The sequence below is a fragment of the Drosophila sulfurigaster genome, chromosome 3 (assembly GCF_023558435.1).
Source record: "Drosophila sulfurigaster albostrigata strain 15112-1811.04 chromosome 3, ASM2355843v2, whole genome shotgun sequence".
NCBI lineage: Eukaryota > Metazoa > Arthropoda > Insecta > Diptera > Drosophilidae > Drosophila > Drosophila sulfurigaster.
The window spans coordinates 21,495,677-21,517,710 of record NC_084883.1 but is presented as its reverse complement, the minus strand read 5'-3'; the positions used below and the strand labels follow the sequence as shown (position 1 = coordinate 21,517,710).

The following is a 22,034-nucleotide window of genomic DNA, read 5'->3' as shown; positions in this document are numbered from 1 at the left end:
GCCTGGGAAATACAATATCAGCTTGGGTGTCATAGCAATCAGCTACTGTTTGTGCATATGTGAGTGCTTTTCATGGCAGCTGCGACTGTTAGAAACTTATTCTGTTAATAACAGTCGCCAGCTCTGAGAATTGCTGTTAGCATTATGCCGTTCGCTGTTAGTAAAGTGTAGCGATGCACTGCACAGTGGTGCAAACACCTAATGAAAATAGCTTTAATTTTATAAATCAAACCAAATACACTACATTGCTTAGTTTTTATTTATCGAATTGAACACTTTTCAAAAAACTTACTTAATAAACTTAATGAGTAAATAGTTTCATGTCAGACCCTGGAGTTTCGAGGCAAATTATGGATGTGTATTTTGATCCGAAACTTTGTCAACTAAGGCAATAGACCACAATCCAAAATGTAAACTAGATTCGAGTTGCAATTTGCTGAAAATACTCCAACATTTAGGATATACTAAGGATAAAATCTTTGGAGTGACCATTATGGCAGTATTTGCATTTTCGGATACAATCACGTCTATGGATCGATAAACGATATCATAATGTAGCGTGTGCCCTTGGTCACAAGAAGACCCTCATGGAAATGGGTCAAACGACCTGGATGCATCAGCATCCAGCCCTTCTTCGTCTCCGTCACGGAGCAGTTGTAGCGCAAAAAGCGGCAACCGCCGCCCTCGTAATCTTCGCCAACATTATTCATGGCAATGTTAATGGTGTACGTGGAGGAATCGTGATGAGGACGCAGCGAGGGCTGCTCATCGGGTCGATAGCGCACCATGAAGTTCATCAGCGAACGCACCGGCTATGAATGGTAAGTAAAAACAAATTAATTAAGCAATTAAATGCTTATTAAGGGATGCACTTACGTTGTGATAATAGCCCGTAAAGACGCGCTCCTGCAGTGGACGCACAAATATATTCAGGAACTTCAGATAGAGCGTGTCAAGTCCGACCTGACGCATATGAATGTCCCGAGTGGGAACCGCCTCGTAGCCACCCTCCAAGCGCTTGTCGCTGTTGCTGCCATCGGACCACTTGCCATGTCCCTCCATGATGGCAACCAGATCATCGCAGAATGCCTCAGTGACCACATGGAACCAGTAGACATCCGGACATGGCTGTGGCACGGGAATGCTCTCGTTCAAAAAGTTGGCATAATCTGGATGAATGTACTTCTTGGTCCAATCGTAGCGATTGCTCAACAACGTATGGAAATCGGGACGAACAACGCTGCTGTTGAAGTTGTCCACATTGACCAGATGGCCAAGATTGCGCTGATTGCTAATGAACATGAAGATGCCCTGCAGAGAGTGAGTGAAAGGAAATTCATTATTAACTATCAAAGAAATGAAACCTACTAAATTATTATGTGAAAATCTAATAGTAATACCGAAATATTTCTAAAAATGTATTTCATTTACAATTAAAATTGGAAAAAAATAGAATTTACATTGAAACTAAAAACATATTTTAATGTGCAAATAAACTTAAGAAAAAAATTTGAATTTAAACTTAATAAAAACAACTTTTTTATAACAGGTGATTAATGACGGAATCTTTTGAAAGAATTTAGAAGTATTAAGATTCTATATTGTAGAATTTTATAAATAAAAAAACGTTTTATTAATGTGAATCCAATAAAGTCAAAATAATAAAATAAATAAATAAAGGTAAGATCTTGATCCAAATACAATAAGAGTAAAGAAATTGGTGTATTTATTTGTTAAATACAAAGCAAGTAAATAAAATGAAACGAATTTAATAAATTATTTTGTTTACTCACAGCATTTCGGAGGGATTCACACAAGGCCATATCGGGATCGAATTCTTTGTGCTCGAATTTGATGGCTTCGAAAGCGCTGTGCTTGATCAGATAGATGCTCGTGACATGTGGCACGTTGAAAATGCCGCTGAAATGTGAGAGAAAGAGACAGAGAGACTGTGAGATAGAGGATCAAAATAAAAGATAGATGATTTATGATATTCGCATTGGGTGAGTGACGCAGATTTGCAACAATGTTGTGGAAATGGAAAGTAGTCAGAGCGAAAGAGATGTCGAGCCAGGCAAACAAAGAGTAAAAGAGAAGGACAGACAGACAGACGGATAGAGAGAGGGCCACTCGGTTCGCAATTTAATTCAATCAGAATCAACAAACAAGCAGCAACGTTGTACGGGGGCCAAGCCAAAGCGCATTCAACACTCAGATACGAGGATCGACGGATCGCACAAAAATGCTCTATCCCTGGTTTATCCAGTGCAAAATCAAAACATTTGCTCTGCTCTATCTGCTGCTCTTGAGCGATCTCAGTCAAGTGCAATCGCAACGTAAGTAGATGATCTACAACAACAAATATTCAAAAATATTTCATCAAACACTTCTTCTTCTTTAGGAAGCACCGGAGGTCGCAATGTGCTCCGTCGTAATTACACGGGCAAGAAACCTGTTGTCATTCAGCACCGATCACAGGATGCAGTCAGCTACTACGATCACGAGAATGTAAGTTAAGAGTACGCTTAGCTAGATCGGTATTCTAATATTACAACTGATATTCTTTAGGGCGCCAAGATCATCAAGTCTTCGCACTTTGAGCTGGACTATACGCTGGGCCGCAAGATCACGTTCTTCTGCATGGCACAGGGTGAGAATTGTTGTACAACTTTAATAGAATAGTTATTTCAAATATCTCTGCTTATAGGCAATCCACGTCCCACTATAACTTGGTTTAAAGACGGCGCGGAATTGTATCAACATCGATTCTTTCAGGTGAGAGAGTTTAAATAATATTCTTTAAAAATACATCTAACAAATCTTTCTTTTTAGGTTCACGAATCTCATCCAGAACCTGATATTATCAAATCTAAAATGGAAATAGATCCAACAACACAAATGGATGCTGGTAAGTGTAAATAAGGAATATCTAGGTTATTCTACAAATTATAAATTAAAACCATTGTTTAAAGATAGATCCTAACTCTTTACTTTTTATGTATCTTTCAGGTTACTACGAATGCCAAGCCGATAATATATATGCGATTGATCGACGAGGTTTCCGAACTGACTATGCCATGGTTAACTTTTAAGCAACTTTCCTGAACTCTTCTATACTCGATTTTATATATACTTATTATACGATATACATACATGGATATGACTTTTTAAACTTCAAGTTCGTTTCTTTTATTGCGCTCTTGCTTTCGCATTTGAATTGCATTATTTGTTTGTATTACTTTTATTCTCGACCTTTCCTCGATTATCTAGCTTCTCACTCTATCGCTATTTACTTTTGTCCCTTTCTATCTGTGTGCGTTTACCGACAAATTGTCTCAATTAACTGATTGAAACAATTTTTTTGCATTTATTTTATTAAAATGTGTGCAAGCAAAAGTAAATCAACTGTGCCAGTTCCATATGCAAAACAGTTCAGTTATGTATTGTCGCTAATCCGCAGCTATATCTATGGCACAGTGGTTCGAAATATAGACAACTAACTAAAGGTTTTCTGTATTCTAAGGAAATAACTGAAGAAATTCTATAATTTGCACTAAGAACTCTAGAAATTTGTTTCTGCTAATAAAACAAAATTAGTAGACTTCATTTTTGTCTTATCTAATTTCGTAAATACAAAATTTCGAAATTATAGCTGAATTATATAAAAAAAAACAAATTTAAAATCTGTACTACATTTTAGCAGACTTCTAAATATAAAACAAAAAAATGGTAAGTATTGATAACAAATTTCTGTTAATACTACATAGAAGATCCACAGATATTTCTCTATTCATTTTTACAAAGACCAAATATATTAGACCACTGTGCCCAATGCCAAATATGGGGAATATAGAATGTGTCGCACTTATCCAAAACTACCGAAAGAGGTGGCCTTTGACCAACAGTTACAGATACATACGCAGATACAGATACAGATAGAGATAGAGATTCAGCGAGTGTTGTGGACAAATCAAATCAAATGAAATTGAGTGAAATGTGGCAAAACATGCGAAGCTCGACAGCATCGAAAGCGATCTGGAGAATGGCAACCAACTGTGCGAGGCACAGTGCGGATTAAATGGAAATGGAAGAGACGCCAATTGTGGCAAATTAGATGAGCCGCAGTCAGAGCGAGTTTGATGTTGATGATGCTGTTGCTGCTAATGATGCTGCCTCTGCTGCTGATTCAGTCGCACCGCAGACGAGATTCGCACAGCAACGCAACGATTCTGCTTATTTTCCTGGGGGATTTCTCAAAATGCAATTGAGGTGTCTGCTTATCTGCCTGGGTCTGAGCCTGGGCCTGCTTATGCTGACAACGCCGGTCTGCGAGGCGCGTCGTGGTCGCGGTCGAGGACGCACCAAGTCCCGTGTTCAAATCGGTTTACCCATCACGGGCAAATATCGTGATCCCGAATCGGATCAATACTACAACAACAATAACGTGAGTACGCAATAGAATCGTTTCTCAAATCAAACTAATTTTCTGTGCTTGCTTTGTGTAGGGTGCCAAAATCTTGCAGGCTTCGCACTTTGATCTCGAGTACGTGCTGGGCCACAAGATTGCTTTTCTGTGTGTGGCCAAGGGCAATCCTCGACCGCACATCACCTGGTACAAGGACGGTGCCGAGATCTATCAGCATCTGTATATGCATGTGCATGAATGGCGCATTGGGGATGATCGCGTTAAATCGAAGATCGAAATCGATCCGGCCACACAAATGGATGCCGGACTTTACGAGTGCACGGCGGACAACATGTATTCCATAGACAGACGCAGTTTCAAAACAGATTTCTCCATTGCCTTCGATTAACGTATCCCCAATACACACATATTATTTTGTAAGCAATAAAGTTGAGCTTTAGAATGTAGTTTGTTTTGTTCGCTTACACCAAATCCCGCTTCACAATGTCCACGTAGTCATGGGAACGTGCATAATATCCACCATCGGAGAGTGCGCCCCAGAAGTTGCTCCACAGTTCGTAGTATTTGTTGAACAGCGGCGCCACAAATTGTCTGTAAAAAGGGAGTTACAATTAATCTTCAAGTTTAAATCCAAACTGAATGCAGTTACTTGTTCAGCTTAAGCAGCTCGCGGAGCACAGCTTTGTCATCAATATGCGCCTCGCCATCCACAACGAATAGGTAATCACTGTGATGCTGTTGCGCCTTGTCGCTACAAAGAAGAAACAACAGCAATTAGTATTGAAACCCAATGAGACTCTCAGTGTTAACTCACAGGGCCAATTGGCGACCAGAGCGTTCGTCTAGTAAATCCGTGGACAGCACAAACTTGGCGCTGGCATATTTCTTGCCATGTTTTGAGACGTATGCCTCGATGAGTTCGTCGTGCAGCGGCACACTCGTGTACATGTATAAATGCAGATGATCTTTGGGATAGTCAATCTTCTCGATGCCCTCCAGAAACAGATCAAAGAAAGGCACAGCTTGAGGCACAATAACAGCCAGCGTCACCACAGGCAGTTGCTTCTCCTGAAAAGTATTAAACAATGATTATAAAAACCATTTATTAGGTTACCAAACTCTCTACTTACATCCAGCTCCAAGATATATTCCTGGCAAACGGTGCAGATGCCACTGAAAGTCTTGGCCAAATAATTGCCATAGGCATTCAAGTCGACCTTGCTCAGTCCATTGCCATGAATGATGGCGGGCGTGGTCATGAAATCAATGTTCTGCAGGGTGCCCTGATTGGAGTCCAGATCCACCTTCAGCTTCACATCATTCTTGGCACCATGCAGACTCTGGAAGAGACGCGATTGCGTGTCCAGTTTCATGCCCAGTTTGGCACGCTTCGTCTCGTCAAGAAACACTTTCGTAAAGTACAATTGATCATCGCCGGTGTCCTCGATGGGCTCCTCGAGCAGTGCATAGACTTGAGGTGCATAGCCAATGAAGGCACCAGAGTTTAGGTAACGCGATGCCTTGCCTTCCACCTCGGGATACTTGTTGGCCAGACTCTTGTCGGGCCAGCAGAACTTTTCTGCTGAGAACAACAGCTTGGCACCCGTCTCCTTGAACTTCTCCAAAATCTCCTCCAGGCGTGCGGTTATAATAACATCGTAGCTGGCCAGGGAAACCAATTGAAGTGAGTAACAATATATGATTATTATAATCTTGTTTGCTTACCTGTCGGTGAACATAATCAGTGTGTCCTGTGCATCCTTCAGGGGCTCAATGGCTTTGCGCAGCAGATTGATCTTGACACCGCCGCCGGCTGTTTTCATGTCACCTCCAGTCCACTCCTCGCCCATGCCCAGCGTGGTGACCTGGGATTAAAAAGGATTTTTAATACATAGTTTATTTTAACTAATATATTCATTATTCGATGAACCCGGTAAAGGGAACCCAGAGTCAAAAGGTTTCTTGCCACATACTCTAATCATGATTAATTATAATAACCCCTCAATTTATAGTATAGATTACACATATAATAAATGTTAATAGAATAATTAAAAACTGTTATCCCAAGTAAACTTACTGAAAAATATAGAATCTTAAGATGTTATATTATGGTTTTCACTATAAATAAACATAAATTGTTATAAATATATCCTAAATAAACAACATTGCAGTCTATAGCTTCTTAAGAAACAAACAAGTTTGTTTAAGGAAAATTTCAGTTTCTTTAAATCGTTTCAATCGAAACTACTTGATATAGAAATCCGCTCAGTTGTCATTATACATTCATATATGTACATCATTTCATAAAATATAGTTTTAATATGGTACGTATTTAAATGAAAACCTGAAATTCTGAAAACATATGTCTAAATACTTTCAAATTCAACCTGAAAATAATATAACATGCTATATCTATTTGTCACTAATTTGTCAACTAAATTAGATTCAATGTTAGCGTATAGCAGCGCAGTATGTTAATAAAATTTAGTAATACATATATGTAAAAGAAACGCAACTCTTTAAATGTCGCAAGTTCACACATTTCTCGAAATTCAAAAGAAATGTGAAATTCAAGTAAGGCTTCCAGTACAAAAGCCGGGTTAACCGGCTTATCAGCAAATATTTTGTGTACTCCAAACCAAAATAATGTCGTATATATGTAAATATGTATGTGCTTATGTGCATTGTGAAAGATCAGTTGACATAAGGAAACCGGGCACAGTATTTGAAGTGATAAGCACTGAAATCATCTTGTACTCGTATGTGGTACATAAATGGAAAGTTCTAAGCTATCAATAGACTAGTCGGCAACTGAATTGTGCTAATTACCCCCAGTTTCCAGTTCCCCCTCCCGATCGGTCTCTTTCTCCCACATTTGGTGTATGACTACGTGATTAAAAAGACTGAATACTACAAAGTAAACATCGAGAAACGGACTGTCCACATGTGTTGTGCACTCTATGGTGCCCCATAATGCCTCATTCTCAGTCCCAGTCTCAGCCAATCTGTGTGAGGCACATCAGAGATGGAGCGTCATCTGGAAGCGAAACGCCGGATGCTTGGACACACACAGACACTCACACCCGCAAGCAACCCATACAAAGTAATAAAAGTGTGCCGCAAAGCGAGATATGTACATATGTCGCTTTATACATAGTCTTAGTCTTACATAGATTGGAAGCACAGACGACACTTTTAATCAAATTTCAAATTCATTTCAATAAAAACAATATAAGCTCATTGAAATGAATGCGTTGGCATTTTGTTCGAAACCTAACAGTAAATCGATCGTAATGAAGATCATAATATGATATTTGATGCAGAAGAACCTGTATTAAACTGTGCTCCAAATGCAAATATTAAAGCAATATTTGGCCGATAAATTTGTAATGTTTAATATATTAAGTTTTTGAATAGAATCCAACTGTAAAACACTCATAATATACAAATCAGCATAATATTTAAGACAAAAGCCATTCATTAAATTTTACGATCGCCTGCAACAAAATTTCAAAGTTAAGACCGCTAAAACACAATTTTTATGCATAAAAAAAACATTAGAAGATGATAATGTTATTCTATAGTCCAAAAGAATGCATGACATGTATGTATGTAAGTTTTATTGCAATATTGTCTTTTTAGCTTGTTTAAATGATTCCACAAAGTAGAACTCATAACACTTAATTTTAATGTGTGATGCTAAACAAAATTTGTACACAAAAATCTGATCTAAATACACACCACAAAGTTAACATCTCTGGAGCACGATTTGCATAACAAATTTTTGGCAACCACAAAAAAAAGAGACAATAGAAAAGTTCTATAGAAATCTACAATCAACCGTTAGCGGTTTTTGTGGACACCTTTTTCCCAAATATTGTTAATTTAATTATAAGATTTATTGTATGCATTTATTTAAAGAACTCACCTCAATATCGTAGACGTGTGAGGAACGTATGTAACGGCGATATCCATCAGTTGGTTCACTGGCCACGGTGAAGACTTTGATCTTATCTGTTCGATCAGAAGAGAAGGAAAGAGTGATGGATGTTTATAAAATACCACAATTACAAAATTATTAGGCGAGGTAATACCCTTTAAATAGAGGACTAAACTAAACTAAATCATTTTTTCGGGTGGTAACTTAAAATACAAAAAAAAAAAACTAAATGCAACTTTTTGGTGATCTTAAATAATCTTAAAGTATGTATATTGATCAATCTTTTGTTGAAATTTGTGTCACACAGAAATAAATGAATATACAGATGTAATTACAAAATATAACAAGTGAATTCATTTACTTGAAGAATCAAATTTTCTTTGAATAAGAAAACTATAATTTCTTTACTCCATTAATCCAATTAAAGAAAGATGTCATTATTATTATATCTCATGTTCTTGATGTATAATATAATTACACAGCTGCTAATTAACCTTTTTTAAGTACAGTATTTTGACAATAAAGATAATCAGTTTGACTAATCAAAACTATATTAATAAATTGGAACCTTTCTTAATTAGAACCATAATTAGTCAAGGCTTTGACTTTAAGCATGATTGAAAAATCAAGATTAGTAAGCAGAGCACGTATAACAATTAAACACATACATATATTTATTATAGATATTGCTCCCTTTATCCTTTGGTCCAATCAGAATGCAGGAGCATACAATACATATTGCTAACCTAATTTGTGTGTCAGGGACACAGGAGTTGAGCTGGGAAATTCAAGTGAGCAGATAAAAAATCTCTATTGCACTTAGTTCATGTGAAAAGCTAATGCACCAAGTGCAATTAAGGAAATTCCGAGAATCACAATTAAACAGAAACAGAGCAGCATCTATTGCACTTTGAATGTAAACGACCGCTAGGCAGGGCAAAGGAACAAGAAGAAGCAGGGGCCAATGGAATGTAAACAAAAACCGCAATCAAACAGATACAATACACGCACACACATGCGACTGCATGAGCGTGGGTGGAGTGTATATGTGTATGAGTATAACCAGGCTCGCAACGTAAAATGCATGCAATTTAATATTTTTAGTGCTTTCGCCTGTCTAATTCCAGTGATGAACTCATTGTGCGCAAAAAAAATCTAGGAACAAACCATTCAAATTGGATGTTGATGCATCTACAACGGGGGCAGCCACTACACCATCAGCGTCCGCCTCACTTTTCGTGTGAGCTCCTTGCAAGAATAACAAGAGCGACGCCAAAAACAATAACAACATCGCTGGTGAGCGCCAAAACAAAGCGCTTTGTTTATGTTGCTGCTGCATGGTTTTCTCGCTCTTTTTCGCACTGGCACTTCACAAATGAAAACAGTTCTATGTTAAGATAATTGTTGCATATTCCGGCAAACAGAACTTTTGTTTAAAACGACACGAATTTGCAGTTTCTCCGCTGCGCAGCCGAACACAACAACGAAGAAAACATGAATGAATATGGAAGCAGAGTGCCAAGCGTATTAGAGCTGGAATGGATTCGATTTTATTGTTATCGATGACCGATAACGCAGTTTTTTTATTTTTGTACGAAATAACAGAAATGGTCACTCTGTATTTAAAGACGGTAGTGTTGTTAAACATCCAGTGTCATTGGCATCAAACGATAGAAATGATTGTTATTGGCGCACAACTTAAAATTTATTCAGCAAAATTTTATGTGTGCTACAAAATACATATGTAATTAAATGAGTGTTTTTCTTCTTTTTTTTGGGTATGCATATGCGTATTAGTGTGTATGATATATACAATTAACTGAGCGGCGTAATAAACAGCATATATACAGTTAAACATATATATATGGTATATAAGTAGATTGGTTAGCAGATTTCGAAATTGAGTTTTTGTTTAGCTTGTAATTGCGCCGCATTGAGCATGTACACATAAATATATATGTCTATATATATATATTGTCTGATTTGAACAAATTGTATCAAAAATAAATGACAAAAATCAAAAACAAACTAAAAACTCATCAACTTATTAACTTATCAAATCAAATCTATCCATCATCAGTAAGTTATCGGAGGTGGTATCAGTTGCGATGCTGGAGGTATGTGTATCAACACAACTTTGACAGTCCTTTTGTGTATGTGTGTGTGTGTGGTGTGTGTATATTATTGTGTGGGTGTGTGTGAGAGACAACTACAGCATGCCAAAGCCTTTGGAGTAGTTGATCGCCTTAAGCAGTCGCTCCTCCAGCTTCTTTTTGCTGCTGTATTCTGGCAACAACAACACGTTGAAGCAAGTGTGTGACGTTGGCAATCGATCGCTGTCGGGGCCATGACGTGTGATCAGCAATCGCAGGCACTTCAAGCCACCCACAGGAACACGAGCCGATCCTGTGGTGAACTCGAGCAACTTCCGCTTCGACTCGTGCGGCATGGCGTGCACAATGCTCCAGAAGTCCTGCACAATTTGCGTTTCCTCCGTGTAGCCGCCCTCGTACTCCGTCGAGTGCTCCAACTCAACAAAGTCAAATTCCTGCAAAGCGCAAATACAATTTAAAATGGGAAATTAAAGCGCAATTCAATTGTAAAACATACGCGACTGCCGCAGACGAGCTTCTCGATCTCCTCGGGACGAAAGAGTAGCTTTAGTGGCGACTCATCGGTGACCATTTCGAAGCCCTTGCAAAACGCCTTAAACTGTTGTTGGATATTCACATTGAGCAAGAAATCGGCATACAAATTCACAAAGTGCCGCTTATTGTGCTGCCCAACCAACACTTCGCTGCCATGTGGCACGAGCTCATGCTCCACCATTTCGCCAAACACATTGCTATAGCTAATCTTGAACGTCTGCTCAAACACCTCCTCCATATCCATGCCCTGATAATCCAGCATATCCTGCAAGCTCTTAAACAACGTTGGACTCCAATCGCTTAGATCGTAGTAGGTCCCTCGGTAGCCCATGAGCTTGCGGTAGACAACCATGGGAAAGTTCACGGCCAAGATGACATTGTTGTAGATGGCCAGACCAATAATAATGCCAATCAGCGTGAATTGTGCGCCATTCTCAAAGGGCGTTGCATTGAACCTGCCAGAGAGAAAGCACAAATTAACATGGAATGTGAAAATAATATAATTTCGAGTCTACGCACCACATGTTGTTGGTTTCCTCCTGCTGCACAAACATGCCAAAGGCTGGATTGAATATTTCCTCAACAATCAGCTGAAAGAACTCTTTGGATACGCCGCCCTCATCGATGCCCTGCTCCCCGACAAACTCAACGACCAGCTGCTTCTTCAGATCCTTCGGATTACTCATGGCCACAAGCTCCAGCTGCAAATATAAAATGATTAGTTATAGGTTGTATAATGCAAGTCTCCAGAGGTATGAAAATAAAGCTGTTTTTTAACAATAAAAATATCGGACAAATAATCTAGCATTTTAACCACAAGCTTAAATTCTTATATTAAATTGAATTCGTTTAGGAGCTTAAAATTTCTTTAGTAATGTTATGTAGTAACGATTGCTTCTTTAACTCACCCCAATGAGTGCATCGTTGATGAGTTGATCGCGTCGCACGGTGAGCTTAAGATCGGGTCTTGCACCCTCCTGACCATCCTGGCCAAAGTTGTTGAGTATTGAGTAGAGCGAGGAGTAACGTTCGCTGTACATCCGCATTCTACAGTCATAGTACAATGCATCCACTTTGGTCGCCGGTGTCAAGATGAAGGCGTAAAGCATAAAGCAAAAATAGTTCGTGTGACTGGAACCGAGCTCACTTTCCATAGCCAGAGTCTTGTACGAGAGATAATCCTGATGCATTTGTATGTGCTCGCTGAGCGCTTCGTTGTAAAACTCCTGCAGCGGCACGAGAGGATCGCGACAATCGATAACAGACACTTGCAGGCATTTCTCGAGCGGATCCTCGGCAAATTTGGGCATATGCGGCTGTTGCATGGAGCTGTAGACAAAGAGATCTTCGCTCTCCTCGGGCACAGCAGCAGCGCTTTCTTCCTCCTCTTGTTCCTGCAACGGCAGACGACACGAGGGACGCTCCAGCACGCTGGCCAAGATGTTGGCATAGTAAACAATCTACAAGTGGAATTTAAATGGATTAGAATGGGTTTGAAAAGGGATTAAGGTCACTCCAACCTTTAGCACTTTGGTTACGCTAATGATGTGTTCGTTCTCGCGCACCGACTCCTCGTCGAGTAGCACCTGCAGCGTGATCTGCTGCTGGCAGGAGGACAATAGCACCTGCAGCTGATCCGGGCAGTATTCGCCCCAGATCTGTGCCAGACGCGCCTGGGCACGCACTGGCATCGCTGCAGCGGCATGGCACAGCTTGGGCAACACACGATCCACGTACTCCATGTCCGTCACGCTGTTGTTGGCGGTAGCTAAAAAAAGAGATGGGATTAGAGATGCAAAACAGTGGCTTTAAAGCTACTCACTGTTGGTGACCATGTCGAAGCAGATGACGAGGCAGTGCAGCACTTGTTCCCACAAGTCCTGGCGATAGAAGCGCAGATAGCGTATGTAGTCCGCCAGTTGGATGACGCTGCTCGTCAACTTCTCGGCAATCGTTTGGCATGGCGAACTAAACAGCAGCCGCTTCACGTGCCGCAATCCCTGAAAGTCCACCTTGGTGCCTTTGTGTAGGAACTCCTCGAAATCCTCGGCATTTCGCGATGTACCCATCGGTTCATCTTCATCGTCGTCGTCATCGTCGACGTTTTCGTTGCGCTCATCACCATTTGTATCGCCTTCGGTGTCGCCTGAACGCTGCTCATTGACATCAGCAGCTTCGGTTGTCTGCTGTCGTGTCCGTTCCTCTTCCTCATCCTCCTCCCGTTGTGTGCTATCTTCATCCTTGTCATGCTCACCCTCCAGTTGCCGCAACTGCTCCTTGTTGAGTGCATTCGCCTCCGGTTTCGGTGGCAAATGCTTCAGCTCCTGGCCGGGTGTGCATATAAAACTCTTGCTCAAACGCTCCACGCTGGCAAACACATCGCCAATGGCCTGATAGAGACGCACATAGTTCTCCGCAGCCCGACACTGCTCGTAGAGCGCCTCCAGCGATGCAGCGTCCAGGAACTCCACCGGCGGCAACGTTGGTGTGCAGGCATCGGCATCCTCAGCCGTTACATCTGCAGCTGCTGTTGCCTCGATGGCCTCTATGGTTGGTGTGGGGCCTATGGCGGATGTTGCGTCAATTATTACCGGAGGCAGATCGATTCGATGTGCTGGTCGCTTGCTCTGCTCCTGGACTTGCGATTGCGACTGTGTGCTCGTCGTGGTTGTGGTGCTGGCGGAGGTAATGGTGCTGGTGGTGCTGCTACTATTGCTGCTGCTGCTGCTATCATTGGGCGACAGCATGTCCACATCCTGCTGCGGACTGCAAGCAAAGCAAAGCTATGTATAAATACAATACTCAATCTTTTAACTCACCTGCTGGTTGTGGGCGCTGTTGGCAGCGTGGGCGTGGCATTCTCACACAATTGTGCATCCTGTGAGAAGAGCTGCAATGCTCGGGCAGCCACCTCGTTAGGCGTCATGGGCGCCACCTTCCCGCTGGACGCACAATTGGCATTGGTGCACTGCGCATTGCCGCAGCCCGATTGCAGCTGATGGAAATAGCGTTGGATGAGACTTCGCACCGCCGAGCGTTTCATCTCTGGCGTGGCTCGTCCTCCGCCGGCTGCTGTGGCCGCCGCTGCTGCTGCTGCTGACGAAGTGGATGCGCTGTCAAAGCAAAAGGCATATTTATTGACATCAAATCAAATTAACATAATTCAATTGCAAGACAACTCTCACCTTGAGACGCCTGGCGACGGCATCGGCAATGTTGTTGTTGTTGTTGCTGTCGTAGTTGTTTGCCGCGCCTCGTGTTCCTCGCCGCCGCCGCCACTCATTTGAGCGTCCCCCTCGCGCCCCGTTGTGGCGACTTCGTTCTACCAATAGTAATAATAATGCTAATGCTAATAATAATGAGAACTCAACTCAATTGCCGTTGCGTGTGTTTTTTCCTTTGAAGGGGGGCTGCGGGTTTAAGAGGCGGTTGGCGACACTTGTCGCTTCTCTTTTTGCCTGCGCGTTGTTTCTTTGTGTGCTAATTTGCAGAGCCAAATATGCACAAAAAGGGTGTAAAAAAATCGATGTCGATGTCCCTTTTTTTCTTATGCTCTTCTTTTTGCTTTGCGCTTAGTGCAACCCCACAATGTTCACTTGATATCACTGACAATTCACAATAACAACAAAAGAATCTGTTGTTTGATGACGGTGCATATTAAATATATTATTTAAGTTTCTTTTATTTTGCAAAATCGTGTTTAGAAAACGCAGCCAAGGCAGAACACAGACAACGCACAGAGCCTTTTTAATATTGAAAATCATCAACAGAGCCAAGTGTGACCGCAGTTTTGGTTGTTAAATATACCATTTGCAGAGCTTGTAGATTGCTTCCACTTTGTTGGCAATTAGATTGGCGCATTTTTTGAAAAGCCTTTTAACAACGTTTCAAGAACATATTTTATATTCTGTATTTATTATTTATTTATTATTGGAATTTCGACTGGTTATTGTTTTTATGATATTTAGATTCACGTTAAGAGCATAACACTTACAACTCTTCAAACATAATGCTTTTCACGATAATTGTACATAAAAATAAGTTGAGTTAACTGCAAAGCTAAGAAAATTGTAAAATATGATTTTACTTTACTGTATGCCACTTATTTCAACAAATAGATTCAATACATGCTGTAACTGCACTTGCTATTGCGGTTGCAATGTAGCAAGTGCAAATATACCAATATTTATACTGTTGGCAGGTGTTGTTAATGTTGCCCTATGATAGAGAAATAAGTGCAATATAGAAAAATATAGCTAAGTATTCTGCTAATATAATTTCATATTTAATATATAGCGAATGCATTTCTTTAATTTTAAATGTATTAAAGCATATGACGAATAAGATTTGTGGCATGTCAATTGCCATAGTATCCAACTATTTCTCTCAGTGTGCACATATTATCGAAGCAGTGTTGGCAAACGCGCGTACTCGACTGTTTTTATCAGCTGTGTCTCATTTTTTCAGCCTGCTTGACTGTGTGATTGACTGACTGCTGCTAGCCAAAATAGAAACGAAGATCGCGCAGCAAAAATAAAAACACCACATCAGAAGAGTGAAAAAAGTGTTTTACGCTGCAGCCGACGAACAACAATGCGATGGCCAATAAGCACTAAATGCGAACAACAACAACAACAACAGCAGCAACAGAACTTGAACTGAAGAGGTAAACAAACAACAACTGGCGATGACGTCGACTGCGACTCCGATGGCAACTCCAACTGCGACAGCCGAAAGTGGCAATTGCCAACTGCAGCTGCAGCTGTGCGTGCGTGGAAATGTGCCCTGGCCCGAGTTGCCGGTGCACTTACGTTCCGTGTTGCACGACAATCAGCGCGATTACGAAAAATATGTCTTCAACTACAGCCTGAAGAATCAGCTGCGTTTTCGTGGCAATCTCGCCTCAAAGGTATTCCGGCAGGAGCAACGCTACTACGAGCTGTTGATACAGAAGAACATCAACGGACTCGGCGTGTTTCCCTATCATCTGGCGGATATTGTGACCAAAGGGTTGCGTGTGACGCCCTTTAATTATTATCTGGACGTGCTCAGCCAGCTGCTGCGTAGTGACAAAAGCTACGACACCTTGCCGAACTTTACGGCAGCGGATTGCCTACGTGTCCTGGGCATTGGACGCAATGAGTATTTGGCACTGATTAGCGAGCTAAAGACGCATACACCAAGATCGTTGTTGTTCAGTGCCAAACCAAATCCTTTGGACTTTCTGCCGCGGTTGCCAGTGCGTGTGCATATGGAGCCCTGGTGGCGTCTGGACATTGGCTATGTGCTGGAGACGGACATACGTATGGTGACGCCCGCCGAGCGCAGTTTGCTCGATGATCTCATCGATTTTGGAGCTCAGCCGGCGGGCAAATGTGATTATCATGTGCTGCAGAGTTTGTATCGCAAGGGATTGATCTATTTGGATGTGCCGATCAGTGGAGAGGATCGCATTAGCATTCCACCGCTGCGCAACTTTGTGATGAATCGTGTGAGCGGCGATTACTTCGAGAATCTGCTATACAAGATCTTTGTGAGCGCCGACGAACACATGACCATGGCGGAGTTGGCCCAAATGCTGCAACTGGAGCTGGACAGCGTTAAGCAGGCGGTGAGTTTCATTTGCCGCTTGGGTTTCGCGCAACGCAAGCAGACGGAGTACGAGGCGGGGCAACATCATGCCAGTTGGGCGGATTGCAATGTGCAACAGTTGCCGCAGACACCGCAAATCACGCCGCTCAACTACAATCTGCACGCGAGCTTCGATGGCGAAGCGAGTCCCAAGACACCCAAGCAGGACAAGGATAAGGAGCGAGACAAGGACAACAGCAGCTCGATTGGTTATCTCTCCTCCGATGGCAACACGAGCGACTTTAGCTTTGCCAACATGAGCACGCCCAAGGCGAATGCCACAGGTAACCACAACCACAACAACAACAACAATAGTCACAACAACAGCGATGAACAGGAGCTGAGCTCCGAGCTGGAGGATGTCAGCGAACGCACCACAACCACCAAGGCAGCAGCATTAGCAACTGCCGCAGCGGCGGCGGCTGCTCAACCCAAGAGCGGCAAGCGTGTGGGATTCCTCTTCGACTCCACGTTGACCGCCTTTCTGATGATGGGCAATCTGTCGCCGGGTCTGAAGAATCATGCAGTGACCATGTTCGAGGTGGGCAAATTGTGCGAGGAGAGTCTCGACAGCTTTCTGGCTGAATTGGAGCAAGTCTCCCTACTGGATGCTGAGGGCGAAGGCGATGTCTCACGTTACTTTGCCCATGCGGTCATCTTGCGTTCCACCATCTGCTCGCTGCGTCCGCTGTTGCCGGGTGGCTTGGATCTGTTGCGTCTGGAGTGCTTGGAGGGACTCGATTGGCAGACACGCGATCGTGTGCTGGAGAAGAAGTACAAGTTCATTGTGTCCGCGACGCCGTTGACAGCGACGCTCAGTCACATGTTTAGTATTCCGTTCTTTGGGCAATTCATGCGCAGCTCCGATGCCACGCCCATGTGGAGCAAGTTGTTCTACAACCACATCACAGGTGAGTCTGCCATAACAGTAGAGATTAAGATATAGTGTTTGTGTCTAAACTTGGGAATATATTTAAACTTCTGTCCGTCTGGATATCAAAGATTTTCAATGCTGACGCTCTTAAATTTTGCAACAACACTTCTGTAGTTATTACGTAGCTCAAAATTATTTTTGGATTAGTCCACGCTCTCCCACTTTGCCATAAATCGAAAAAATACAAATTGTTTATCAGAATTTTATTGCGATAAGCGATATAAATTTTTTATCTACATTAAACTGAATTTGCATAATGTATGTACGACATATTTGCAGATAAGCCGAAACCGGTTAAGTACAATTTGAGAGCATTAAAAAATATTAAAACAATATAAAAATATGACAAATGTGAAAACAATGTATTTCACAATGAGGCAATTTAGAAAACTGATACGCGAACTGATTTAATATGTTTTTTTAAATCAATAAATAATGATTTTTTCTTCCAAATATCATTTAAAAACTTGCCAATATGTTTTGTCCAATATTTTGTTGATCTTAAAATCTTTTTGTCAAATTTGTTGTTTATCTTCTACAGTTTTTGAATTAGACTAATAATATAATATTCTGTGGTTGTATTCAAAGATGCATTGATTTATTATTAGTCAGATAATAAACTAAAACTAAATTGTCTACAAAAATAGTATAAATGCGGTTATCTTATCATTTTTAACACGGTAATATCAGCGGCTATACTAACAATGTAAATTAGCTTAGTTCAATTTAATTAGATAACATAAACATGGGGCTTGTATGCGTAATATGCAGTTAATTAATGAAGCAGTTAAAAAAAAAACAACATTTAAGAATGATAAGGTCGAGTGTGCTCGACTGTGAGATACCTGCTACCCATTTTTAATGAAAGCAAAATAGTGCGGTAATAACTTTAAAGTATGCCAAATTAATTTACCTCAAAATACATTTGGTGAGTTGGTATAGAACTACGTGCAAAATATACCAGATTGTCAGCCAAAGCAACAAGATGGACATCGCTACATCGTCACGTCTATTGACCCTGATCAAGAATATATATACTTTATAGCGTCAAACATGTCTCCTTCTGACAGATACCCCTCTAAACAATGGGTAGTGGGTGTTATTATTAATTCAAGTGCTTGGAAATAATGCCTCGGCCCATGAAATTTTGTACAGTATTATCTCACCATCTAAAATACTTCGTTGGTACTTCTATTCCACCCAATCAAAAACAAAATAATTTGAAATAAATTCAATTGAATAATATTTTCGAGTTTTGTGTTTCAAACGGAGAACATCAAATAATTGTGAAATTTATTTAATTTTTTTTTTTTTTAAATTTTAAAAATTAAAGAAAAACCGAAAAAAGAATTTAAGCATAAAAATGCAGAAAGTAGTTTTAGTATCGGAAGACTTTGAAGAAATCGTGATGGATGAGCCAATTGCCAAATGCTCAAAGCTCAAATGCTCAAGAAGTACATAGAGCAGAACATCAATGTGGATCCAGCAGATCAACGTCCAATATCCGTGCCATTTGTGCATTCAAGCACATTGCTTTTGGTGAAGGAGTGGGCAGAGAAGCACATGAATGATGAGCACTTTGAATACAATGACAATTATGAACCCTGCGAGTGGGATCACGGATTCATTGATAGGCTCCCAGGCTGGCCAACTTGGTTGTGGCTGCTCACTTTTTGCAGATCAATGCCTTGTCGCGACTCGTATGCCTAAAGCTCAATAGGTTATTAAGGATGATACTTCGTTCCGGGGGGAGAGGTGCGACTCTGAAGAAGATGAAGGATTTAATTTTACCAGTCCTGTGGCCGAGGGAATCTCATTTGCGAGAGAATTCTGTAATATGTTAGAAATACTCACAAAATAAAGCACTGTGCTGTTTGGAGAACTGAATAAGACTGACTATTTCGTCAGTGGCAATTTATTACAAAAGGCCTGAACATGTGTGTGTATGTCAGAATCTAAGTATGAGTGTATTATCGTCAGAGTTGCATAGAGTAGGCTTGGAGTTGCATAGAGTAGGCTTGGAGTTTCCGGATCGGCATTATTCCATGTGGCCGGAGAGATGGGCATGTTAACTCCTCCCCCCCCAGTCCGAAGAGAAAGGCCATACAGTCAACCATAGGCGGGAATGGCCGGAACGGAGAAGGATGGCTCGGTGACGTGTTGTTGGTATATGCCACGAACTCCGACGATATTTTGAATTTTACAATTGTTGCGTTGTGTTCTTAATGTATTGTTTTTCGGTGTTATGGTTTCTAGGATGTTTACTCAGACTTCTAGAAAAGTTTAGTTCAAGCTGTCCGTACTCGTACGCTTTCTCGATCGTCTCTGGCCTTTGGTTTCTAATGGCTGATCTAAGTGGGTCCTTTAATCCAACTTGGAATGTATTTAGGCAGAAACTGTCATATTGGTCACGTTTGGACGCGAGGCAGTGTCCACTAGGGTCTGCTTCTCTGGCCAGTGACATTAATTCACTACTTATTCTCGTGGCTGTGAAATATAATCTTCCCATACTGAGTCCATCCGGAAGATTATGTAGCTCTCTAGCAAGCATTTCTTCTGTCTTTTTGCTGGAGTATAGTCGCTTGAGGTTTGATTTGATGTCATCCCAACTGAGGAGTACATCGCAGACACTCAGTCATCGATATCATTTATTTAATCGATCTATGGAATGAACTCACTTTTAATCATTTTCTACATTATTGCCTAATCATTTTCTAAAATTGCCTAACGAATATCACGTCAGTCGAGCACACTCTATTGTGCTCCATATTATCCTGTTTAATCACTCGCATTTTGACTTCCAGGCAATATTTACCTCTCATCGATACCCTTATTATTTTATTCGCATATTGAAATCACATTAAATCACTTTCGACACATTTTAATAAGTATCTTGTCAGTCGAGCACACTCTGTTGTAATTCATATTCTCCTGTCTAATCACTTTCCCTCTTTGACTTCCAGGCTATGGTCCGCCCAGTTTGCTTCTCTGCCGCGGCACAGTATTAAAGTCGCTGCCACGCCTCTTTCTGGGCTACGGCAAGCTGCTGGTGAACATACTGCACTCGGACTCGTATGTGCTCAACTCGGAGAACTTTCGCAATCTGAACGAGCAGCTGAAGAATGGCTGTGTGCTGCTCCAGGGCTACGGCATACGCAGCGTTGGCCAGCTGCACTACGAATCGTTTCCATTCCAGCCAACAGATGCCCGCCAGGCGAAATGGGCATCGCATCGGGCGGTGCAGAAGTTGGCCACACATCTCGATCTGCGCCAGCAATGCGGCTACATCACATTCCTCAACACGGGTGTGCCCGATCTGGGCTGTGAGGAGTACGAGCTGCAGGTGCGTCTGAAGTTGCCGCAACGCAAACGCGGCTCGTTGCCAACCCCAGCGGGGGGCGGTGCAACTAAATCGCAACATGTGCCAAATACGGATCAATTGACCAGCTATCAGCTAAAAAGTCCAGACGAGAATCATTTCGCGGCCACGCCCGAGCACGGACCGGCCAATGATTACACCTCTGCCGACTGCAGTCAGCTGCTGGCCAGCGAGTTGGCCAATTGCGCTAGTCCGCGTGGCGAACTCGTCTCGCAGAACTCGGTGGAGTTGCCGCTAAACGAGGGAGCTGGCGACGAGGATGAGGAGATTGAAACCGATGCCTGCACCGAGGATTGGACGCTGCTCGAGGTGAACTTTGGTGTGCCGCTCTTCGATGTGGACACAAACACCCGCATCTGTGAGCAGCTGGTGCAGCAACTGAGTCGCGATGACAACCTGGAACAGTTGCCAGCGAGTGCGCAACAGATGCAGTCGTTGTTCCTGGAGTTTGTGCGTCAGTGTCTCTACTTTGAGGATGATCCAGCGACGCCGGCCCAGCTCCACGAACCATTGCAGTCGACGCGTCCATTGCCATATCCACGCATCAATCTGGCCTTTGAGAACGGTCGCGTTGGCTATTGGAATGGTCGTTGAATCAGCGCGATAAGAATACTTAATAGCCCCTAATTGACCCAGTACTATTTTTCGTTTTGCTTTCATTTCTTTTGTCTGTGTGTATAAAAGCAAAGATAACCAATTTTATGTACATGTAGTTCTAGAACTTTATCAGACCAGCGAGCCATTAGACTATCTATCTTGTCTTGTATTCCGCATTCCGTTTTTTTATTAGTTATGTAAGTTTATTTTTGGCTGAGTGGCAATACGCGATCTAGAGGCAAAGACACACACACACACACACCACACTCCAAACAACACACAGATACAGAAGACAGACAGACGGACGGACAGACAGACAGATGGACGGTTACACAGATACTGCTCGTAAACATACCATTTATATATGCATACATATAACTATGTAGCTCTAAAATAAATGCAATTTTAACAACTTGTAAACAAGTATTCGCGGCTTATTCTTTTCTTGATTGGTTGGGAATTAAAGGATGTATGTATGG

General features: G+C 41.8%; 5 protein-coding genes and 1 long non-coding RNA gene across 7 annotated transcripts; 4 read left to right on the top strand and 2 right to left on the bottom strand.

The window, feature by feature from the left end:
• Positions 1 to 241: 241 nt before the first annotated feature.
• Positions 242 to 9,705, bottom strand: LOC133844507 (procollagen-lysine,2-oxoglutarate 5-dioxygenase). The gene is made up of 10 exons (XM_062278531.1): positions 9,534 to 9,705; positions 8,355 to 8,440; positions 6,152 to 6,291; positions 5,557 to 6,088; positions 5,241 to 5,494; positions 5,076 to 5,177; positions 4,892 to 5,017; positions 1,794 to 1,920; positions 877 to 1,311; positions 242 to 812 (listed from the first exon to the last, which is right to left on the bottom strand). Exons 1-10 carry the CDS (start codon positions 9,703 to 9,705, stop codon positions 528 to 530), a joined length of 2,259 nt encoding a protein of 752 aa, XP_062134515.1. The 3' UTR covers positions 242 to 527.
• LOC133844511 (immunoglobulin domain-containing protein oig-4) lies at positions 2,179 to 3,174 on the top strand. Its single transcript, XM_062278541.1, has 6 exons — positions 2,179 to 2,336; positions 2,402 to 2,508; positions 2,569 to 2,650; positions 2,708 to 2,775; positions 2,833 to 2,908; positions 3,010 to 3,174. Exons 1-6 carry the CDS (start codon positions 2,243 to 2,245, stop codon positions 3,090 to 3,092), a joined length of 510 nt encoding a protein of 169 aa, XP_062134525.1. The 5' UTR covers positions 2,179 to 2,242; the 3' UTR covers positions 3,093 to 3,174.
• On the top strand, positions 3,845 to 4,837 carry LOC133844510 (immunoglobulin domain-containing protein oig-4). Its single transcript, XM_062278540.1, has 2 exons — positions 3,845 to 4,444; positions 4,506 to 4,837. Exons 1-2 carry the CDS (start codon positions 4,115 to 4,117, stop codon positions 4,812 to 4,814), a joined length of 639 nt encoding a protein of 212 aa, XP_062134524.1. The 5' UTR covers positions 3,845 to 4,114; the 3' UTR covers positions 4,815 to 4,837.
• Positions 8,898 to 9,630, top strand: LOC133844512 (uncharacterized). Of its 2 annotated transcripts, XR_009894610.1 has the most exons (3): positions 8,898 to 9,000; positions 9,082 to 9,416; positions 9,494 to 9,630. It is a non-coding gene; the product is annotated as an uncharacterized LOC133844512 (long non-coding RNA). The 2 variants fall into 2 exon arrangements; XR_009894609.1 differs by having other exon boundaries at positions 9,082 to 9,502.
• Positions 9,534 to 14,939, bottom strand: LOC133844505 (ubiquitin-protein ligase E3A). The gene is made up of 8 exons (XM_062278529.1): positions 14,200 to 14,939; positions 13,834 to 14,127; positions 12,837 to 13,780; positions 12,535 to 12,782; positions 11,923 to 12,474; positions 11,534 to 11,715; positions 10,977 to 11,469; positions 9,534 to 10,914 (listed from the first exon to the last, which is right to left on the bottom strand). Exons 1-8 carry the CDS (start codon positions 14,295 to 14,297, stop codon positions 10,576 to 10,578), a joined length of 3,150 nt encoding a protein of 1,049 aa, XP_062134513.1. The 5' UTR covers positions 14,298 to 14,939; the 3' UTR covers positions 9,534 to 10,575.
• Positions 14,940 to 15,455: 516 nt separating this feature from the next.
• On the top strand, positions 15,456 to 21,981 carry LOC133844506 (protein FAM91A1). Its single transcript, XM_062278530.1, has 2 exons — positions 15,456 to 17,556; positions 20,543 to 21,981. Exons 1-2 carry the CDS (start codon positions 15,702 to 15,704, stop codon positions 21,550 to 21,552), a joined length of 2,865 nt encoding a protein of 954 aa, XP_062134514.1. The 5' UTR covers positions 15,456 to 15,701; the 3' UTR covers positions 21,553 to 21,981.
• The last annotated feature ends 53 nt before the right edge of the window (positions 21,982 to 22,034 follow it).

Coding starts and splice junctions, on each gene's coding strand:
- LOC133844507 (XM_062278531.1), bottom strand. CDS start 9,705: ATGCAGCAGCAACATAAACAAAGCGCTTTGTTTTGGCGCTCACCAGCG. Junction 1,921..4,891: donor ATTGTGAAGCGGGATTTGGT/GTAAGCGAACAA, acceptor CTCACATTTCAG/CGGCATTTTCAACGTGCCAC. Junction 1,312..1,793: donor GTGAATCCCTCCGAAATGCT/GTGAGTAAACAA, acceptor CACTCTCTGCAG/GGCATCTTCATGTTCATTAG.
- LOC133844506 (XM_062278530.1), top strand. CDS start 15,702: ATGACGTCGACTGCGACTCCGATGGCAACTCCAACTGCGACAGCCGAA. Junction 17,557..20,542: donor GTTCTACAACCACATCACAG/GTGAGTCTGCCA, acceptor TTTGACTTCCAG/GCTATGGTCCGCCCAGTTTG.
- LOC133844511 (XM_062278541.1), top strand. CDS start 2,243: ATGCTCTATCCCTGGTTTATCCAGTGCAAAATCAAAACATTTGCTCTG. Junction 2,776..2,832: donor ATCAACATCGATTCTTTCAG/GTGAGAGAGTTT, acceptor CTTTCTTTTTAG/GTTCACGAATCTCATCCAGA. Junction 2,909..3,009: donor AACAACACAAATGGATGCTG/GTAAGTGTAAAT, acceptor TGTATCTTTCAG/GTTACTACGAATGCCAAGCC.
- LOC133844505 (XM_062278529.1), bottom strand. CDS start 14,297: ATGAGTGGCGGCGGCGGCGAGGAACACGAGGCGCGGCAAACAACTACG. Junction 13,781..13,833: donor ACAGCGCCCACAACCAGCAG/GTGAGTTAAAAG, acceptor CTTTGCTTGCAG/TCCGCAGCAGGATGTGGACA. Junction 12,475..12,534: donor GCGTAACCAAAGTGCTAAAG/GTTGGAGTGACC, acceptor TTCCACTTGTAG/ATTGTTTACTATGCCAACAT.
- LOC133844510 (XM_062278540.1), top strand. CDS start 4,115: ATGAGCCGCAGTCAGAGCGAGTTTGATGTTGATGATGCTGTTGCTGCT. Junction 4,445..4,505: donor AATACTACAACAACAATAAC/GTGAGTACGCAA, acceptor TGCTTTGTGTAG/GGTGCCAAAATCTTGCAGGC.